The 18981-nt window shown below is 45.5% G+C and overlaps 1 protein-coding gene across 2 annotated transcripts in view; it reads left to right on the top strand.

The window, feature by feature from the left end:
- Window positions 1–9103: 9103 nt before the first annotated feature.
- Window positions 9104–18981, top strand: part of MSMB (microseminoprotein beta) — a 34313-nt gene continuing 24435 nt past the window's right edge. The window contains exons 1-3 of one of the 2 annotated variants that reach the window (XM_004021566.6): window positions 9104–9138; window positions 13009–13105; window positions 14469–14574. In XM_004021566.6, the coding sequence (XP_004021615.1) occupies window positions 9136–9138; window positions 13009–13105; window positions 14469–14574 (206 nt within the window). In that variant the 5' untranslated portion in view covers window positions 9104–9135. Of the gene's footprint in view, window positions 9241–13008; window positions 13106–14468; window positions 14575–18981 lie in introns of both variants that reach the window. The other variant, XM_042240809.2, reaches the window with a different exon arrangement.

The raw sequence follows: 18981 nt of genomic DNA, 5'->3' as shown, positions 1-18981 counted from the left end.
CAATATAATACAGTTTGTTACAGTAAAACATTTTAAAGGCTCACTTGTAAAATCAACTTGGCAAAAACAATACATAAACATAAAGAGCCAGCAATGTTTTTTGGCAACATCTGTCTCCCATTGGAAGCAGGAATCTATGTTAATTTTATTAAAAGACAGGCCATCTATCAGTTTAGCAAACATGACTCCCCTGGGGTTAAGTGAAGGAAAGTTGTATCTCTGAAAATAAGATCCTGGATTGAGACTTAAAAGGTTTCTGTACTATCAGAAAACTTTAAACAGTCACTCAGCCAATATTTATAAAATAAATGCACCAAATCTCTTCTTCCACGTGCCAGTATTTTACTCACATTTTCCTAAAGGTCTATCAGTGAAATTACAGAAAAGAACCAAACTGTAGCGAAGTAAGGTTTTGAGATCATCAGAAAAAGCGTTTACCTAGCAAATATAATGGGATTTCACAAGTCTCATAAAATGTGACATTGAGGCTACCTCTGAGAGGAAATTAGCAAATAAAAGCGTACATGTGTAGAGATCAGCCACCTGGAGAAGGTAACTGCTCCTATCTTCTCTCTTCTCCAGAATCGCCAGCTATAGACCACAGGTTGGGAAGGGTGCATTCCCAGTAAGGTGTGCGTTCATGCTTGTGGCTCATGGAAGCGTCCCCAGTGTGAAAGCAGAAGGGATATTATAGAGACAGAGCTAAGCAGGGCATCGCCGGCACTTCCCAGAGAAGAGGAGGCCTTGGCCACCAGACTCCCGGGGGTTGGGAGGGGGATACAGCAAACTGCCGATACTTGGTGGCGCCAGCCATTATCAACAGTCATCATGTGTGCCTGGTGGCCTCCTGTATGTCTTCTTTGGAAAAGTGCCTACTCAGATCCTCTGCCCTTTTGTAATGATTATTTGGGTTTTGGGAACTGAGTTGCTTGAGATTTGTACCTGTTTTGAAAATTAACCCTTGCAGGATATATTGTTTGCAAATATCTTCTCCCATTCAGTAGGCTGCCTTTTTCTTTGGTTGATGGTATCCTTCGCTGTGCAAAAGCTTCCAAAGAATTCGTACAGATAGCCAACAGTCATATGAAAAGAAGCTAATCTTTAGGGAAATGCAAATCAAAACAATATTGAGATACCACCTCACACCTGTCAGAGTGGTCCTCATCATAAAGAAAACAAATAAGAAGCATTGGCGAGGATGTGCAGAAAAGGAAACCTTTGTGCGCTGTAGATGGGAACGCAAGTTGGTGCAGCCACCATGGAAAACAGCTCAGAGGTTCCTCAAAAAATTAAGATAGAACTATAATGCAATCCAGCAATCCCATTCCCAAGCGTTTACCTGAAGAAAATGAAAGCACTGACTCAAAAAGATATGTGCATCCCCGTGTTCATCGCAGCGTTATTTACAATAGTCAAGATATGGGCGCAACCTAAGTGTCTATTGATAGAGGAATGGATAAAGAAGACATGGTACACAGTGGATTACTACTCACCCATAAAAAAAGAAGGAAATCTTCCCATTTGCAACAGAATGGATGGATCTAGAGGGTGTTATGTGAAGGGAAATAAGTCAGGGAAAGACCAACACTGCATTATTTCACTTATAAGTGAAACTTGTGGGAAAGCAAAACAAATGAGCAAAGAAAAGATAAACAGACTCATAGACTCGGAGAAAAGACCAGCGGCCACCAGGGGGAAGCGGGAGGGAGGGGGGTGCTTGAGTGAGACAGGTGGAAGCAATTAAGCACAAACTTTCAGTTATAAATAAATCAGAGGGGTGTAACACGACGTGAAGAATATGGTCAATAGAACTGTTAAGAACTGTATGAAGACAGATGGCTACTAGACTATTGTGATTGTTTTGTAATGTATTTAAATGTTGAATTACTATATTGTACACTCGAGACTAACATAATATTATACATTGAATATACTTTTATAATAAAAAAAGATGACATCACCCTTTACTTGGCACTGGGTTGAACACTTTAGATACATTTCTCATTATTTTTTCAGGCCAATTCTTTGGGATTGAGATTATCATCTCTACTTAATAAATGAGAAAAATAAGGATCAGAAATGTTAAGAAATTTGCCCCAGGTTTGAGGAGGGGCAGAACTCGAGGAGGTTAGAACTTCCTTCTGTTTTAGCCTCTAGTCTAAATCTCCCTCTGATTCTGCACTCACCCAGCTCCCCAGGCTGCATTTCCTAAAAGCAGAGCCTGGCCCACAGATGCAGTGGGATACGGGGGAGAGTGCAGTTTGCAGACGGCATGTCTGAGTTCCAATCAGGCGTTCTTTCTCATGGGCTCCTGGATAGTGAGAGGGTCTTCTGTCTGTGGCTGCAGAGTGGGAGAGCTCAGAGATCTTGCCAGGAAGCCCCTTGCTGGGCCGCTAGAGTGCCGCCACAGGGCCGCCTTCTGGCACAGGCAGTTCCTTTTCCGTTTTGTGCTAGCCAGTGTGGTGAACGGGCCTTGTCAGGTCAGCGTTCATCTATGGGCTTCTGGGGAGTTTGGTGCAACCCTGTGGGAAGACCCAGCTTCCTCTGCAGAGCATTACAGCCTAGAACACGGCAACCCCACCAGGACACTGCTCCCTCTCCACGCAAGCCAGCTTCCCCCGGAGAGTGTCTCCACATTGTCCTTTTTAATTACAGCAAGATGAAATACTGGCACAACACTCCTTACCTAGAAAGTGAATTTCAAAGGAGAGTCATGGAAAATTTTCTCTCCGGACAGTTGGAGCCTGGGATGGCATGGTGAATGCTCCCCAGAGGTCAGCAGTGACTTGGGTGGAGGAAGAGACTGGCACACATTTTTGGAACAATGGGGAGAGCACGTGTGCCGCCTCGCCAAGCATTTATCCTGGCCAGTTGTGCCAGCAGAACATGGAGCAGTAAGCTTTGCACCCTGATGGGGACAGATGAACTTGCCTGCCATGGTTATTCTGTGACAGGCTGTGATCTGTTGAGACCCGAGGATCAGCCAGACAATCAGTGAAGGTTCTAATGCGCAGAAAGCGTATCAGTAAACAACCTTGTAATCAGAACGCTCCTCCCCTGTCTGCATAGCACTTTACAGTTTCTACAACCCTTCCGACATACGCGGTTTAGTTTAAATCTCACAGCAGGCCTGGTGGGTGTCCCCATCATTCTCAGTTTATACGACAGCAGCAGTGCAGCTGTGGTTCCGTGTACAGAGCAGGAACTGGGTGTTAGGAACTGGGCAAGCGCTGTTTTGTTTCCGGATCCCTCAACACATATTTTTGAGCCCCTACTCTGCACCAGGCACTTTCCTGAGGGTTGGGAATAAAAACATGAATAAAAGAGGAGAGTGCCAGCCCTAAAGGAGCTGATGTTCTAGCTGGGGGAGGGATGGACAATGAGAAACGGAGTAGATGGTCTGTAGCTGCTCAGGAAAGGACCTCCAGAGAAGGTGACTGGGGGTCTGCAAGGAGGGCGAGGCCAGTAGGCATGGATCCTGTGACTGGCCTGCAGGGAAGACAAGGTCAGAGGGGCCAGGGGGCCGAGGGTCGTGGAGGAGCTGATGGGTCCTGAAGGACTCCAGCCTGACTCGGAGCAGGAGGAGAAACCGCTGAAGGTGACCTGGCTTTACTCTTAGTACTTTTGCCCCCTTTAGTTTTCAGAACGACTCGACCGAGTGGGTGCTGTTGTAATCCCCCTTTTAGATGAATAGTTAAACTCAGAGAGGTTAAGTAACTTGCCGGAGAACACACAGTAAACCTTTTGGAATCAGGAGTCCAGCTCTGGTCTGTCTGCCCGCAGAGCGCACGGTCCTAAGCCTTCCTAAGCAACACTGACTTTTCAGCACTAGGAAGCTTGTGCCACTCCTTCAGTGTGCTGCCCAGGATCACACACCCAGGCAGCTGTGCAGTCACTGGACTAGTTGAAATCATTTTTCCCTTGCACCAATATGTCATATTTGTTTATAATTTATCATGTCCATCTTTATGGAAAAAAGTAGGGAACAAATTTGTGAAACATTAAGTCGTATGAATCCTAGACTTTCCCTGCTATACCAGGCTCTCTCTCTCTCTCTCTCTCTCTCTCTCACACACACACACACACACACCCAGAGATGAACAGAAAATGAATCAAGGACCTTTATAAAAACCATCTGGCAGAGATTGTCAGTCGTGAAAAGGTTAGGCAATGTCCAGTGTTACTTGGACAAGGACAAAGCTGCTGTAAGATGTCACGTGTGCTGGGGCACCTCCACTTATCCCCACCCTGCTTTGAAAATAACACGAGTAGAAAAGGCCCAGAAAGGCAAGTGGGAAGTGCTATTAAGCGGCAATTGGACACAAGAAATTGCCATAAAGTGCATATGAAAACTGATAAAATCAGAATAAAGTTATAGTTTAGTTTTAGTACGTTACCATTGTACCAAGGTTGATCTCTTGTTGGTTTGAAAATGTTCCATGGTTATTTAAGATGTTATCATTGGCAAAAGCTGGCTGATGATACACAGGAACTCTCTGTACTGTTTTCGCAAATTCTTGTGGATCGTAAATTATTTAAAGATACAAAGGTTTTTTTTAAATGGGAATGGGATTCAAAGGCATGTTTGTAGCAGCATGGTTAGTAAGAGTAAAACCTGGAAGCAACTTAAATAGCGATTTCGTCAATAAGAGACTAGTTACCCTACAGCCAGATGGTAGGATATTGTTATTGCTTAGTTGCAAATTTGTGTCCAACTCATTTGTGACCCCATGGGCTCATTTCAAATCCCATGGACGGAGGAGCCTGGTAGGCTGCAGTCCATGGGGTCGCTGAGGGTTGGACATGACTGAGCGACTTCCTTTCACTTTTCACTTTCATGCATTGGAGAAGGAAATGGCAACCCACTCCAGTGTTCTTGCCTGGAGAATCCCAGGGACGGGGGAGCCTGGTGGGCTGCCGTCTGTGGGGTCACACAGAGTCGGATACGACTGAAGCGACTTAGCAGCAGCAGCAGCAGCAGCAGCAGCAGCATCCTCTGTCCATGGGATTTCCCATGCAAGAATATTGGAGTGGTTTGCCATTTTCTTCTCCAGGGGATCTTCCTGACCCGGGGATCAAACTTGAATCTCTATTAGGCAAGTATTAAAGAGAACGGAGCACTAGCAGAAGAGGAAAAGGCAAAATGCAGAACAGTGTGTGCGACACGCTATGAATGGTGTTTCAAAAGGCAAGTGCGCACGGATACGTCCGTGTAAACCGCCTCCAGGAAGACGGATATTTAAGGAATCAGTAACAGCCGGGAGTTCTAACGAGAGAAACTGAGAGTCTGGGAGACAAGTGGAAGAGAGGCTTTTTCTTAAAAGAAAAAGCTTTTTTTTTTTTAATAATCAGATACATGCAATTACCTATTTGAAAGCAAAATGTTCTGAAATGTGGTACACCACCAAAAGGGAACCTCATGACCTTTCTAGTTACTAATCGTGCATAAATAAAAGCAGGAGCTGTATAGTAAATACCTGATAGATCTAAGAAAAAGCTTAAAATCTCTGTATGTCAAAATACCACATTAAAGGTAAAAATAGAGGTGAGGAAAATTACTCAGTCCTCAGTTCAATCTTCAGAGTCAGTGTTTTAACTTTAAAAAAGTGAGGAAAATATTTTAACATTTGTGACAGTTGAAGATTAATATCTTTACTATATTAAAAGCCTATCTACTCATCCAAAAGAAAAATATAAATACCATCAAAATAGAAAAGTAGGCACAAGAACAAGGCAGCGGGCTACCCACAGAAGGAGAAATGCAGGCGGCAAATAGACATACCAAAAATATCCACCCTGGCCAATCATCAGAAAAAAGTAAATTAAAGCAAAGTAACATTCCCCACCTTTCAGGTTAACAAGTAATGAAATAATAATACTTCCAACCCAGAATTTCTACCTCTATGAATATATCCTAAGGAAAGTAGTGTAAGTGTGGGGAAATTTTTATCTAAAAAACAAAATTCCTAGGTTGGTGTTCCTAATTCTTAAAAAAAAAGTCAGAAACAGCCTGAGTGTTCAACAAGAGGAGGCTGATTAAATAAATGAGCCATTCTATGGAGTGAAATGTGGGCATTAAAATAGTTACTGTACAAGATGGTCACAGCATTGCTAGATGAGAAAAGCAGACTCTGTAATGACGTTCTATAGCCCACGTATAGTATTATGTACATGTTCTATCTTGGGAAAAAGCACTTATGATTTTTGCCTTTCCTTAATGAAAATAAGGAAGGCTCAGACAGTAAAGAATCTGCCTGCAATGCGGGAGACCCAGGTTCGCTCCTCGGGTGGGAAAGATCCCTTGGAGAAGGGAATGGCTACCCATTCCAGTAATCTCGCCCGGAGAATTCCATGGACAGAGGAGCCTGGTGGGTTACAATCCATGGTGTATAGATAGATAGATATACCTAGAAAGTTCTTAATGGGAACCTTCCATAATGCTGACATTAGTTCTCTTCAGACAGGACAACCACAGAATTTCTTTTAAAAATTTCACAGGATTTATTTTGCTTATCTCCATGTTCTCTTTGTTTCTACCACTGTATGCGTGTATGTGTATAAAAATCTAAAATAAGAAAGTAAATAAAGTCCCTCCAGTCTATGAAACTGAAAGAGGATCAAACAGTGAAGATGTGTCAGGCAGGTTTGGACAGAGCTGCCTGCAGGATCGTCTGAGGACTGTTCATTTCCGCGCTCCTTCCTCCCCTCTCCCTGTGGACCACCCTCATACCTGCTCACAAAGTCCCTTCCCCATCAGAAGCCCCAGCTCAGCTCCTCTGGACACAGACAGGCACTGCCTTCCTTGTAGCACCTGGTGAATACCCGGTGAGTACTTCCTAGCTATGGCACTGGTTGACGACGTCAGGATCTTTCTCCTTCGCTGGAGCACTTGGAATCACCTGGTGGGATTCTGTCCTGTGTGCCTGCTCTGTGCCAGGCATCAGGTCAGTTACTGGGAGGAACGTGGACAGGAATAAGTCATGATTGCTAATTGGTCACAGAGCTCTTAGTGGCAAGCAACAAGCCTGCTCCAGGCTGTGAGTAGGAAAGAAATTTATTAAAGATGTCAGGCAGCTCACAGGCTTTGTGGAAGCCCAGAGACACAGGCTCAGCTGCCACGAGGCCAGGTAGACTCCCAAACCTCGCTGCTCCAGCGAGACGCCACTGCCTCTGTTCACTGTCACTGCCGCTCAAGCCGTTGACGCTGCCCCCTGGACACCTCGCGCTCGGAGCAGCATCAGCCACTGCCATCTTTCCTGGGGGACTCTGTACAGTAGCAGTTCCCGTGTGGCCTTTAAAGAGGGTCCTGCTCAGCGTGTCTGCTTGTGGAACTGAAGTCACACACCTGTGACAAGGATTCTAGGATGGCAAGTCCTAGATGCGACTTAGGTGTGATGGGGCTCACGTTGTGTGAGATCCTTCAAACTTGTTTAAAAAGAAACCAAAGGGCCACGAACCACGACAAATGTGCCCCTGACTTTCAGGAACTTCGGGGCAGCAGCGGGCAGTTTAAACACATGAGAAGACAGCAGAAGTGTGCAGGGGCCTGTGGGGTCCCTGGTGAGAAGGGCGGCAGCCCCTCGGGGGAAAGGGAGAGCTCCCCCAAGCGGTGTTGGGGGGTAAGACTTATTTTAGGGGAGGTAGAGGCAGGCACTGGAAAAGATCACCATGGCCGGCTCTGCGGAGCTCCAAGAGCCAGTCAAGAAAGAGGTGAGCCTCTGTGGGCAGGGGAAAACCCAGGGTGAAAGCTTGGGCACTGTGGCAGGCTGTAGGGGGACATTTGGGGATACAGTGGTGCTATGGGTTGAACTGTGTTACCCCCAAATTCATATGCTGAAATCCTAAGCCCTAGCACCTCAGAGAAGGCAATGGCACCCCACTCCGGTACTCTTGCCTGGAGAATCCCATGGACGGAGGAGCCTGGTGGGCTGCAGTCCATGGGGTCGCTAAGAGTCGGACACGACTGAGCGACTTCTCTTCCACTTTTCACTTTCATGCATTGGAGAAGGAAGGGGCAACCCACTCCAGGGTTCTTGCCTGGAGAATCCCAGGGGTGGGGGAGCCCGGTGGGCGGCCGTCTCTGGGGTCGCACAGAGTCGGACACGACTGAAGCGACTTAGCAGCAGCAGCAGTAGCAGCAGTACCTCAGGAAATGACTGTATTCAAGATAGGGCATTATTAGACTGTACCATAATCCAATATGACTGGTATCCTCCTAAGAAAAGGAGATTAGGACACAGATGTGCTTAGAGGGAAGACCACAGCAAGAAGATAGCCGTCTACGAGCCCTAGAGAGAGGCTTCAGTAGAAATCGACCCTGCTAACAGCCTTGATCTCAGACTTCTAGCCTCCAGAGTTGTCGGAAAGTAAACACCTGTTGCTTAAGCCACCCACTCTAAAGTATTTTGTTATGGCAGGCCGAGCAACCTAGTAAAATGCGAAGCTCCTCGAATACACCAGAAGGTTCTGTTTGACGCCACTCCCCAAAGGCCATCCTGGGCTTTTCAGAAGATCGTGGTTGCCCAAAGAGAAGGAAAGCTGGCCTGACGTAGTCAGGAGCGGCGACTTCAGATTGAAGAGGGCCTGTAGAAAGTCTGGGTTGTCCAGGGAACCCTGTCTGCGAGGGTGCTGTGTTCTCAAGCCATGGTGGGGGGGCTTGGGGCATTTCTGCTGTCTCACAATATACCCTCAGGAGGCCTGCTGGGCTGGCTGCTAAGCTGTTCTCACGTTCCTTCCTGAAGCCCATCCTGTACACCTGGCTCTGTAAATCTTCGTTTCTTTGTGTGTGAAATAAAAAAGATGCATGCCCTGTGCCTAACCACCCACTCAGCACAGGGGAAGGCTCAGGGAAGGAGAGTTCTCTTCCTCTGCTCTTTCACAGCAGAGGCGAATGCGTACTGGGGTGGGAACAGCAAGGGTAAACATATGACTGGGGTGGAGACCTGATTTATGAACGACTCATAAATCATCTGAAACGATCCTTTCCTGTTGATAGTCAAGCCTCTGTAAACACTGAATGTGACCTTGGCGTGTTATCTTTCCTGATGATGCCAAGCGTGCAGTCGCCGTCTCTGATATAAGCCCAGTGTGACCTTCCCCAGATGCACATACTTGCAAGGACTCCTGCTCATCACAATGGTGGGTGACCGGGTTTCATACAGAAAGGAGAAGGAAAATGAGATATGTACCGTCTTTATTTTCATAAACTGTGGTGGATGTTTCTGCTGGGTACTGTTCCGGGTAAATGTGACCTGGTCATGAATCTTCTCTACTTGAAATACCGTGTGTAGGAGGATGAGCATCTGGGAGCTTGGGAACAGCTTTGTGAATTTAGCATTGTTTCTGTTCTCTAAGCTGTTATTTCTTCCAGTAATTTTGGGATCAGGTTGGGTTTCATATATGTCTCTAATTCTTTAATTCCTTGGCTTTGAGTGAGTGATTTGTGAAATTAAATATAACTTCAGAGCTACAGCATTGTGTCATTTTACAGGAAACTGGACCTGGGGAAGGCAAGAAGCTGCCTCAGGGATCTCACCCGGAGCCTGTGGGGCAGCTGAGCCCCTCTCTCTAGGCCAGTGGTCCCTAAACTTGCCTGTGCGGTGGAGTCCCCTGGGGGTCAGTGAAAAATACTGATACCTGACTCCCATCCCAGATATTCTGACTTAATTGGTCTGCAGTGAGGCCTGCCTGAGTTTCAGGGTTTTTAAGCTGCCCGGGTGACTTTTATGTTCTGCGAAATTTGGGGACAGTGCCCTAGGCCTTTTCATTTTTCATGCTGCATTAGGAAAGAAGTGTGCATTGAAATCTGTAAAAACTCATCCAGACCCTTCTCTGTCTTTAATTTAAACTTGATCTTTTTCAAAGTATCCTTTCGTAGAATGAGTAAAAGGGAATGGAGTGGGCTGCTCTCAGGGTTCAAGGGAAGTAGAAGGAAGTGGCCCCCCACCCCGGCAGGAGCAGCGAGTGAGGCTGGAGAGGATCGTCCCTTGGGCCACGCCTCAGAAACTGTCTTGAGACAGAGCTGGAAATAGCAGAAAGATGATGGGATCCTCCCAATTCCACTCAGACCCCCTCCTCCAGCTTCAGAGTGAACTTAACCCTAACCTACAGCGCTGGCAGGGCCCGTGCCCAGCCTAAGACTCGCTCTGAAGACACCTGACTCTTGATCACACAGGACAAGGCTCTTCGAGGACCAACGACTTAGCTCAAAGGACACAGTTTCTAGGAGCACCACCAGCCCGCTTCATCTCAAGGCTGGGCACGAAGCCCCACCATCTAGAAACTGTAACAGATGCCAGCTTTATCGCTGCACTGTCTCCCGTGCCTGCGGGTGCCAGGGGCCCATGTTCACTGAGGACAGGAGAGGAAGCGGAGAAAGGCGGGAGGGGCTGTGGAGACCAGAGCGTGGAGGGCAGTTCAGGGTTTCTCTGCTTAGAAGTGGCCCTCCGACCAGCAGTACTGGCCTTGTCAGGGAGCTTGCTGGGATGAGGACTCATTAAATTCCACTGAATCTGCTTTTTATTTAATAAGATCTCGCAGGGATTCACATGCACATTGAAGCAGCACTGGTTTTGATCATTTCTCTTGTGCGTCTCACCTGGGGCACTTGGTAAACATTCAAAGGCCCAGGCCCTCTCCTTCAATGAGCTTGAGACTGGGGGTTCCTTATTAGCAACCCTGGCGATGCCCATCCAAGTAGGGGAACCTCTCTTTTCACGAGGGGAGAGAGAGGGAGAGGAAGAGAGAGAGAGGAAACCATGCCAGTGACAAGCATTTTCGAGATGGTGTCAGTCGGTTAACTGAGTAACTGGTTTTCCCTGGGCCACCGTGTTCGGACTCCACCTTCCAGTCACCGCATCACAGGCCTCTGCTCAGAGCCGCCGCAGGAGTCGTGGGAATCCTGCGCTCCTCACTCACCCTGGTCCGCAGCCCTGGCTCGCGTCCGTTGACCTCTCTGTTCTGAGACTCGGTGAAACGAGACTTTCAAGATTTCTGTGGTCATTTCCCTGCTTCCAGTAGCCCCCTTTTTGGATGAAGAGAGCAGAAATTTTGCTAATGAGGCTGGCTTTTTTTTTTTTTTTTTTTTTAGAAAACAGTCGGTTTCCACAGTGACCTTAAGCTGAAGATTATTCAAAAGAAGAAAACAGGGAGAGCAGGTGCAGCCTCAGGTCCTGAGCTAAACGTATGGAGAGTTTGTTGTGAGGATTTGTTTATTCCTTTGATTATAAAATCAAGGCATTTCATTGTGGACAATTTAGAAAATGAAAGTCCAAAGAAGAAATAGTCACAATCCCTCAGCTCAAAAATGACTTGCTGAAGTGTGTCACAAAAACATCAGTCTCTCTCTGTGTCTTTTTACATTGTAGGAATCACTCCGAGCAAACTGCTTTGCAACCTGTATTTCACTTAATGATATATAGTGATCATTTACTCACATCACTTCATTTTCTCTTACCTCCTCAGTTGACCGGTTTCTTTTCTGAATCTCCATCTTCTAAACCAGTCCTGTTCTTGAGCACTGGTTATTTCTGTTTTCCCACAGCAGTGACCATCCTTGAGGAGAAGCTGATATCCTCTGCGCTGTTCTATTTAGGATCAAGTCTTAGAAGTGAAAAGACTTAGAAGTGATGAAGGCAAAGGCTGTAAAGAGTTTTAAGAATTTGAATGGGTGTACACTCCGTATAAATTGTTCTAATACACACCACCCTTGTGCGTCTTACTTCCCATATATGTCTGTTTCCCTCTGGGTGTTATAAATGAAATCACCATTTTTGTCATCCCGTTATGACTGTTTTCTCTATGGTTACATTTCTCGTGCTGTACGTCAGCGGAACTCTCTCCTGTTTATTCATCGCTTCTATCAGGGCCTGTGCCTGTGTGTGGGAAATGTCGCTTACCATTTTTCAGCTATGCTGCTCTTTTTCCCATTGATATATAGAAACTCTTCCTGTATTGATGTTCTCCAAATTTGGTAATTGTTTTTTTAATTTTATGACTTACAACTTTTACATATTTAAACCTATTTATTTCCTTTTCCTTTTCTGCTTAGAATATTTTCCTGTATTTCTGTGCTTAGTTTATGGTCTTATTGTAAAAATGTAACCTTTGAATCCTTTTATTTTATTGTGATAACTAAAGTAGAAAATTAACTTTTTTTCTTCCTCAAATAGTTCACCATTTGTTCTAATACCATTCACTGAATAATCATTCTCTACAGATTTCAAAGACTAAATTTATTTTAATAATATATATTTATATTTACTCGTAAATAAGTCTATTTTTTCTGTTTTTTTTTTAAATTTTGTTCCATTTATTTCTCTCTCTTTGTATCAGCAACACACTACTTCAAGTAGTGTCAGCTCATAATTAATTTTAGACACTTACAGAATAAGTACCCTCATCCCATCTTCCTTTTTAAAAGGTTCTTGGAAATTCCCACCTTAAAGTTTGTTTAGTTTGCTCACCTCAAAATGATGACAAGAGCAATCTGATGCTTCCCTTTGTTCTACAGATCCAATGCCAGCCATCAGCAGTGCCTTTATCATCTGGAAAATGAAGTTCTTAGCCCTGTGGTCTAAGAACCCTGACCATCCCAATTAGCTCCAGCGAGTCTCCACCTGTGGTTTACTTGTCTTCGCATCTTTGTCAATGTTTTATTATCTTTGTCATTGTTCTGCTATGTTCTTGAAACTCGTTTCAATCCCTTATTTCTGTCGTTTAGATTATACATGCCCTGCAAAGCAGCTACAAATCTCCTACCCACGAGGGCTTCCTGAACTCCTCGGCAGTGAAATAGCACACTAACATTATTGCTCTGTGACTTCTCACTCCCATTTCGCTTTTTCCCCAGTTAATTCCAGTAACTTTATAGCCTTGCTTCTTTGTTAGATTATCTGAAGATAGAAGCTCTACCTTCGCACCACCCGTCAGAGCCCAGCAGGGCCCTCCGCACAGGACACTCAGTCAGTAATCAGCACCTGAATCCATTCACCCTTCTTTCCTGCACAGAACGCTCTTCTGATCAGCTTTGCGGCCTTAGCCACCTTCGTGAGTTTATGCGATGCCCAGTGCTATGTCATACCTAATGAGAGCTCTGCCTCTGATGGTAAGTCAGTCCTGACTTCTATGTTTTGTTATTTGATTGCATCTCAGTAAATATAAACTATTGGCAGATGAATAACCTTAAATCTGCATGAGACAGAGGGTTGGGGCAGATGTATAAATGGAGTAAAATGAGGTGCTTCAACATTCCATTTATATAAGAAAATGGTTCTCAGTCCTCTCAATCCTAGCTGTATGAGAATTGCCTGGAGAATTTTTGACGCTTACTAATGTTCAGGCTCCATTCAAAACCGGGTAAGTCAGACTCTCAAGGATAGGATCTACATATTTAGAAGCTTCTTGATTGACACCTACATGCAGTTAGGGTTGAGAGTCATTGATTACTCCAGTACTTCTCAAATGCTGAATGTGTCTGCAAACCCCCTGGGACTCTTAATAAAGTACAGATTCTGATTCTGTGGGCCTGGAGTGGAGTGAGAGTCTTCATGTCTCATGACCTCACATGGTCCTAATGTTGCTGGCTCCTCAAGCATACATGAGATCCACGGACCACCGTGGGTCTACAACAGTGGTTCTCATTCACGGTTGAGCATTTGAACCAACTAAGGGTCCAAAATATGGACTAAATGTCCAAAAATATGGCAGCCTGGGCCCCATGCCCAGACATTCTGATTTCTTTGTTCTGTGTTGGTACCCAGGCACAGGTTTTTTTTTTTTTTGTAAAGTGTCCAAGATGTTTCATATGTGCTTTTGGGGTTGAAAACCAAGTAAAAGAGGAGAAAAGAGGCATTTATCCAGAGATAATACAGCAGAAAAAAGTTGCCCTAAGTACTCCTGGGCTCATAATTTGTTGGTGTTGTTCAGTTGCTCAGTCAAGTCTAACTCTTTTGCAACCCCATGGACTGTAGCCAGCCAGGCTCCTCTGTCCATGGGATCTCCCGGCATGCGTATTGGAGTGGGTTGCCATTCCCTTCTCCAGGGGATCTTCCTGACCCAGAGATTGAACCCAAGTCTCCTGGGTGACAGGTGGATTCTTTTTTTCTTTTTTCTCTATCTCAGGTTTGACAGGTATCCTTTCCCCCTGAGCTATCAGGGGATTTTGGCTCATCATAGCTATCTAATTAAAGAGGGAGGGGCTTACATTTTCTTGAGATGTCTGTTCTGAAATGAACTCTGGGTAGATTTAATCTTGTTGTAAGGAAAACATGATGAGTAGTATGAGTTAGAAAGTACTGAGTTTAGCCATGAATGAATATATGAGTACTTTTCTGAGATGCTTGTAACATCATTGAGATTCTCTCTCTCTGAGTGGGGTGGAGTACAGATGGTACCAACTAGCCCCAGGGTCCTTTTTCTGGTTGCATGAGCCTAGGACTCTGCTGATGATGCCACATGTGTTATTTTAGGATGCAAGGATCTCAGCGGAGTCACACACCAGCTGAGATCAGACTGGGAGACTGACAACTGTGAAAGCTGTCACTGTGACGATGATGGAATTCAGTGTTGCAGCACGTAAGTCTCAAGCCAACCGGGCTGAGAGGGGGAGGCAGCCACTATTGGGGTGCTGTCTGAGGAACAGCTACTCCCTCTTTCAAAATCCCATCCTGGGGCTTCCCTGCTGGTCCAGTGGTTGAGACGGGTTGCTTCCAGTGCAAGGGGCTCAGACTTGATTCCTGGTTGGGAGACGAAGATTCCATATGCTGAGCAGCCATGCCAAAAAATTTAAAAAACAAACAAAAGAACCCCAATCCCCAAATCCCATCTTGAAGGAAGTTTAGTTTTCAATCCTATTTCTTTCTTTTCTTTTTTTAAATCATGGTAAAATATACATAACATGAAATTTACCATTTTAACCATTGTAAAAAGTAACTATCAGTGGCATCAAGTATATTTGCGATTTTGTGCGACCATCTCCACCATCCATCTCCAGAGATCTTTCTTCTTCCCAAACTGAAATCCCAGACCCATTAAGCAATAATTCCCCACCTCCTGCTCTCCCTAGTTCCCGGCAACCACCGTCCCACGCTGTTTCAATGAACTTGACAACCCTAGGTGGAATTGTACAGTGTTTGTCCTTTTATGACTGCTATTGGGAAGGAAGAAAACTGCCCCCCCCCCCCAGGTTCTTCTGGCTAAGAACTAAATTTACATGAGACTGATTAACAGGAAAAAATCAAATTTATTTTCATATGTATGGGAATCCCACAAACATGAGAGGTTTAGAGACAGAAGCACAAAGGCAGGTAAAATGAGGTACATATGCCATCCTGTGCTAAGGAAAGAGATGGGGGCTTGGGCTTTGCAAGGACAGAAGCGTCATTCACAGGATGAAAAGAGTAAGAGTATACGCTTCGTAATTAGATGTTTCAATCAGCTCAGTCGCTCAGATGTTTACCCTGACATATGAATGGGGTCACTTAAGTACAGTTTGTCTCTGGTGATAACGCTTCTCTGGGAAGAATTCTCAGCTTGAATGCTTCCTAGGGAGCTGGGGGGTGGGGACAGCAGTTTCTTTTGAGCCTGCAATGTGTCTATTGCTTTTAGCTCAGAATAAGCTTCATGAAAAAGTGGCACATGCTGGGGAGGCTTGTCCTGAACACCCGCGCTGGCTCATGCCGGCGTGACGTCCTCGAGCTCCATGCATGTTGAAGCATGTCTAGGAACTCCCTTCCTTTTTAAAGCTGAATAATGTTTCACTGCATATATATAGTAAACATTTTTCAGCTTTAAAAAGGAAAAAATTACATTCAATATATTATATCACATATATATTAGGTAGATAAATATATTAAATTTAAATATATAATAATATGTGTTATCTATAAATTTAAATGTATTAAATTATGTCTACATTATATATAGATATATAGATATCTATAGATAATCTGTATGGATACATAGATATCTATAGATAATATTATATATGTATATACATATATATAAAATCACATTTTGTTTATCCATGTATCTGTTAATGGGTTCCTTCCACCTCAGATTTGTTTCTTTTAGGTCATTTTTGAATCTTGATAATAACTTTTATTATTAAATATCTATATCCATATGGGTTGCTAAAAACAGGAACGGGTACCCAGCAGTCTGAAGCTGTTCTGGAAGGGATCTGGCTTTCGGGCAGCCTTGCTTGGCCTGTGGCAATTTGCAGGAACAGGAATGGCTCTGAACACAGGCAGAGGGTATGGATGTGAGGAGCAAAGGATGCTCTGTAGTGGACCTTGTACGCTAAACCCGAAGTTGCTCCACCGCTCAAGTTTGACTGAGTTTGTGCAGATGCTTTCTCCTGGATCCCAGAGTTCTGGTACTCGGGCCAATAAAGCAGAGAGTACCTGCAAAGTCGTCCTAATTCTCCTGTCTCCTCAGCAGTTGCATCCAAATCAGCCATCCCACCTCCACTCCTCCCATCCCCATCCATCTGCTGTCTTGACATCAGTCTTGGCCCTAGTGTTTGACAAGGACAAGAGTGGCTTTGCTGATAGAAGAATTAGTGTAAAGAAGTGTTCCCCAAACTTGCCCGATCACAGACTCATCTGAGAAGCTTAATGAAATACAGATTGCTGGGGCCCACCTCTGAAACCTACTGAGTCAGGATCTACAGGAGGCCATGCAATTTGGATTTTAGTAGGTGCCTCAGAGAGTCTTGATACCTATCACCAAGGAGTAGAAGCACAAACACTTGACTTAAATCAAAACACCCGAGTGCTACTGGAATTTAAGTACCTGGAAAGTCCTGAATCGATTTGTTGAGCATGCCCCATGCCGAGTGCTAAGTGGAACAAAAGGAATACCGGGTCCAGAGTCTGTCTGTCTGGCCACCTGAAGCAGGTTTGCAGGCATTGCCTTGACTGAGTCCTATAGTGCAACCGAACCTTGCTTCTGTGCTCCTGAAACCTGAGTTTTGTCTTTGTATCAAGGGTCAATGTGACTCTGGAGTGTGATAGCATCAGCAAGGTTAAGCCCAGTGAGCCTTTCCTCTCTGACACCAGAGTACCCCTCCACAGTGGCCAAAGCATCCCTGTGCACTAGATTTGACCCTCCCCACCCCACTCTGTGATGCCTCATCACAGCCACGTCAATGCGATCCTTTTCTAGGGGTCTCACGGACCTAGTGTGGAAAACAGTGAAGTGAAAAGAGCCTCGATGCTGGGGCCAGAGTACCTGAGTCTGAATCTCCATTCCCTTGTATAGCAGCTGTGTGACCCTGAATAAGTTTCTTAATCTCTCTGAGACTCAGTTTCCTCACCATAAAGTAGGGATAATCAAGGGAATAGGAGAATTAAATGAGGGAGTTCCCTGGTGGTTCAGTGTTTAGGACTTGGCATTTTCGCTGCCATGGGCCTGGGTTCAATGTCTGGTTGGTGAACAAAGATCCTGCAAGATGAGAAGTAAGGCCAAAAAAATAAGTTAATTAAATGAGATTCTTCATATAAATTCAGCCTACCCTGGCTGCTCAGTAAAGAACCCTCCTGCCATGCAGGAGACATAAGAGAAATGGGTTGGATCCCTGGGTTGGTCCCCTGGAGCAGGGAATGGCAACCCACTCCAGGATTCTTGCCTGCAGAGTCCCAGGGACGGGGGAGCCTGGTGGGCTGCTGTCTATGGGGTTGCACAGAGTCGGACACGACTGAAGTGACTTAGCAGCAGCAGCCATGCAGGAAACATAAGAGAAATGGGTTGGAGGCCTGGGAAGGTCCCCTGGAGAAGGGAATGGCAAACCACTCCAGGATTCTTGCCTGGAGAATCCCATGGACAGAGGAGCCTCGGGCAACAGGCCATGGATCACAAAGAGCTGAACACTACTGAGCGACTAGCAGACAGATTCATTTAAATTCATTAACTTAAAACACATTTAATGTCTTCTCTAGACCGGTTATGTCCCTCGATCCTGGGATAGAAACCGACTTGCTATCTCACTCAGCACCGAGCTCCACATGGAGGAGACTGGCACACTTTTTCTGCTGCTCAGAGTCTTCAGCCCCTTTCTCCTACAATTATATCACCGTCTATGGAGTTCCTCTTGGGAATTTTTTTTTTTTTTGGTGATACATGTTTTGATAAAATTTTCTCTGGGGGAATTTCTCCACTCATTGCACTCTTTAAGGGACACTGTCCAGATTTGAAGCTGCCCAGAAGCAATTGAGCTTGAGGTTGGTGGCCCAGGCCCAGGCTGCTCTGGACTGCCCACTACCCAGGTCACCCACCCTTGGGAAAAGCTTCTTCCAGTGTTCCCTTTGGTTTCCATATTACCCTTTGGGAATAGGATTGAAATGTCCTCTTTTGTTAAAATAAGTCAAAGGTTACTTTGTGGAAGGAAACGTTGTCACAAAGGCCAGGGAGATGGCTATTTTGTGTGCACTTTGAAGATGGGCAATTTAAATCTGGAGTTTACCGGTGGGTTTCAAGAGGGCAATGAGCCCTAAAATTGTTTGCACCCTTGAATGTGTGGGTGGATTCTCCCCAGGGAGATCTTTGCCAGTTTTCATCCGCTTCTCCCTGGGTCCCATGGCCCCTGACTGAAGTGATGCATTGTTCCCGTTGGCTGAGATAGCTCCTGACAGAACTGGCCTTTGTGCCAGGGCTGGGACAACTGTTCCCTTCCCGCATTCAGGCAGCAGTAGTGCTGGCTACTTCCTGAGCAGCAAGGACGAGGAGAGTCAGGCTGGAGCAGGCTGCCCAGCCTCGGAGGAGTCCAGACCTCTGGGCCTGTTGGGACTTGCTGCGGTCCAGTCTGTGCAGGATGGAATTTAGCCATGACATCAGGGATGGTCTGCGTTCATAGTTCAGGCCCTGTGTATTGGGGTGCAGATTTCTGAGAGTGACATATTAAGATTCCCTTATGTAGGTGAGGGGCACTCCAGACACCTGGAGTGTGGGCGGCCTCCAGCTCAGCCCCCAGGGAGGCTGGGC

The sequence above is a fragment of the Ovis aries genome, chromosome 25 (genome assembly GCF_016772045.2).
Source record: "Ovis aries strain OAR_USU_Benz2616 breed Rambouillet chromosome 25, ARS-UI_Ramb_v3.0, whole genome shotgun sequence".
NCBI classification, from domain to species: domain Eukaryota; kingdom Metazoa; phylum Chordata; class Mammalia; order Artiodactyla; family Bovidae; genus Ovis; species Ovis aries.
Note: the sequence above shows the minus strand (reverse complement) of the source record. Positions and strands in the feature narration are given on the sequence as shown.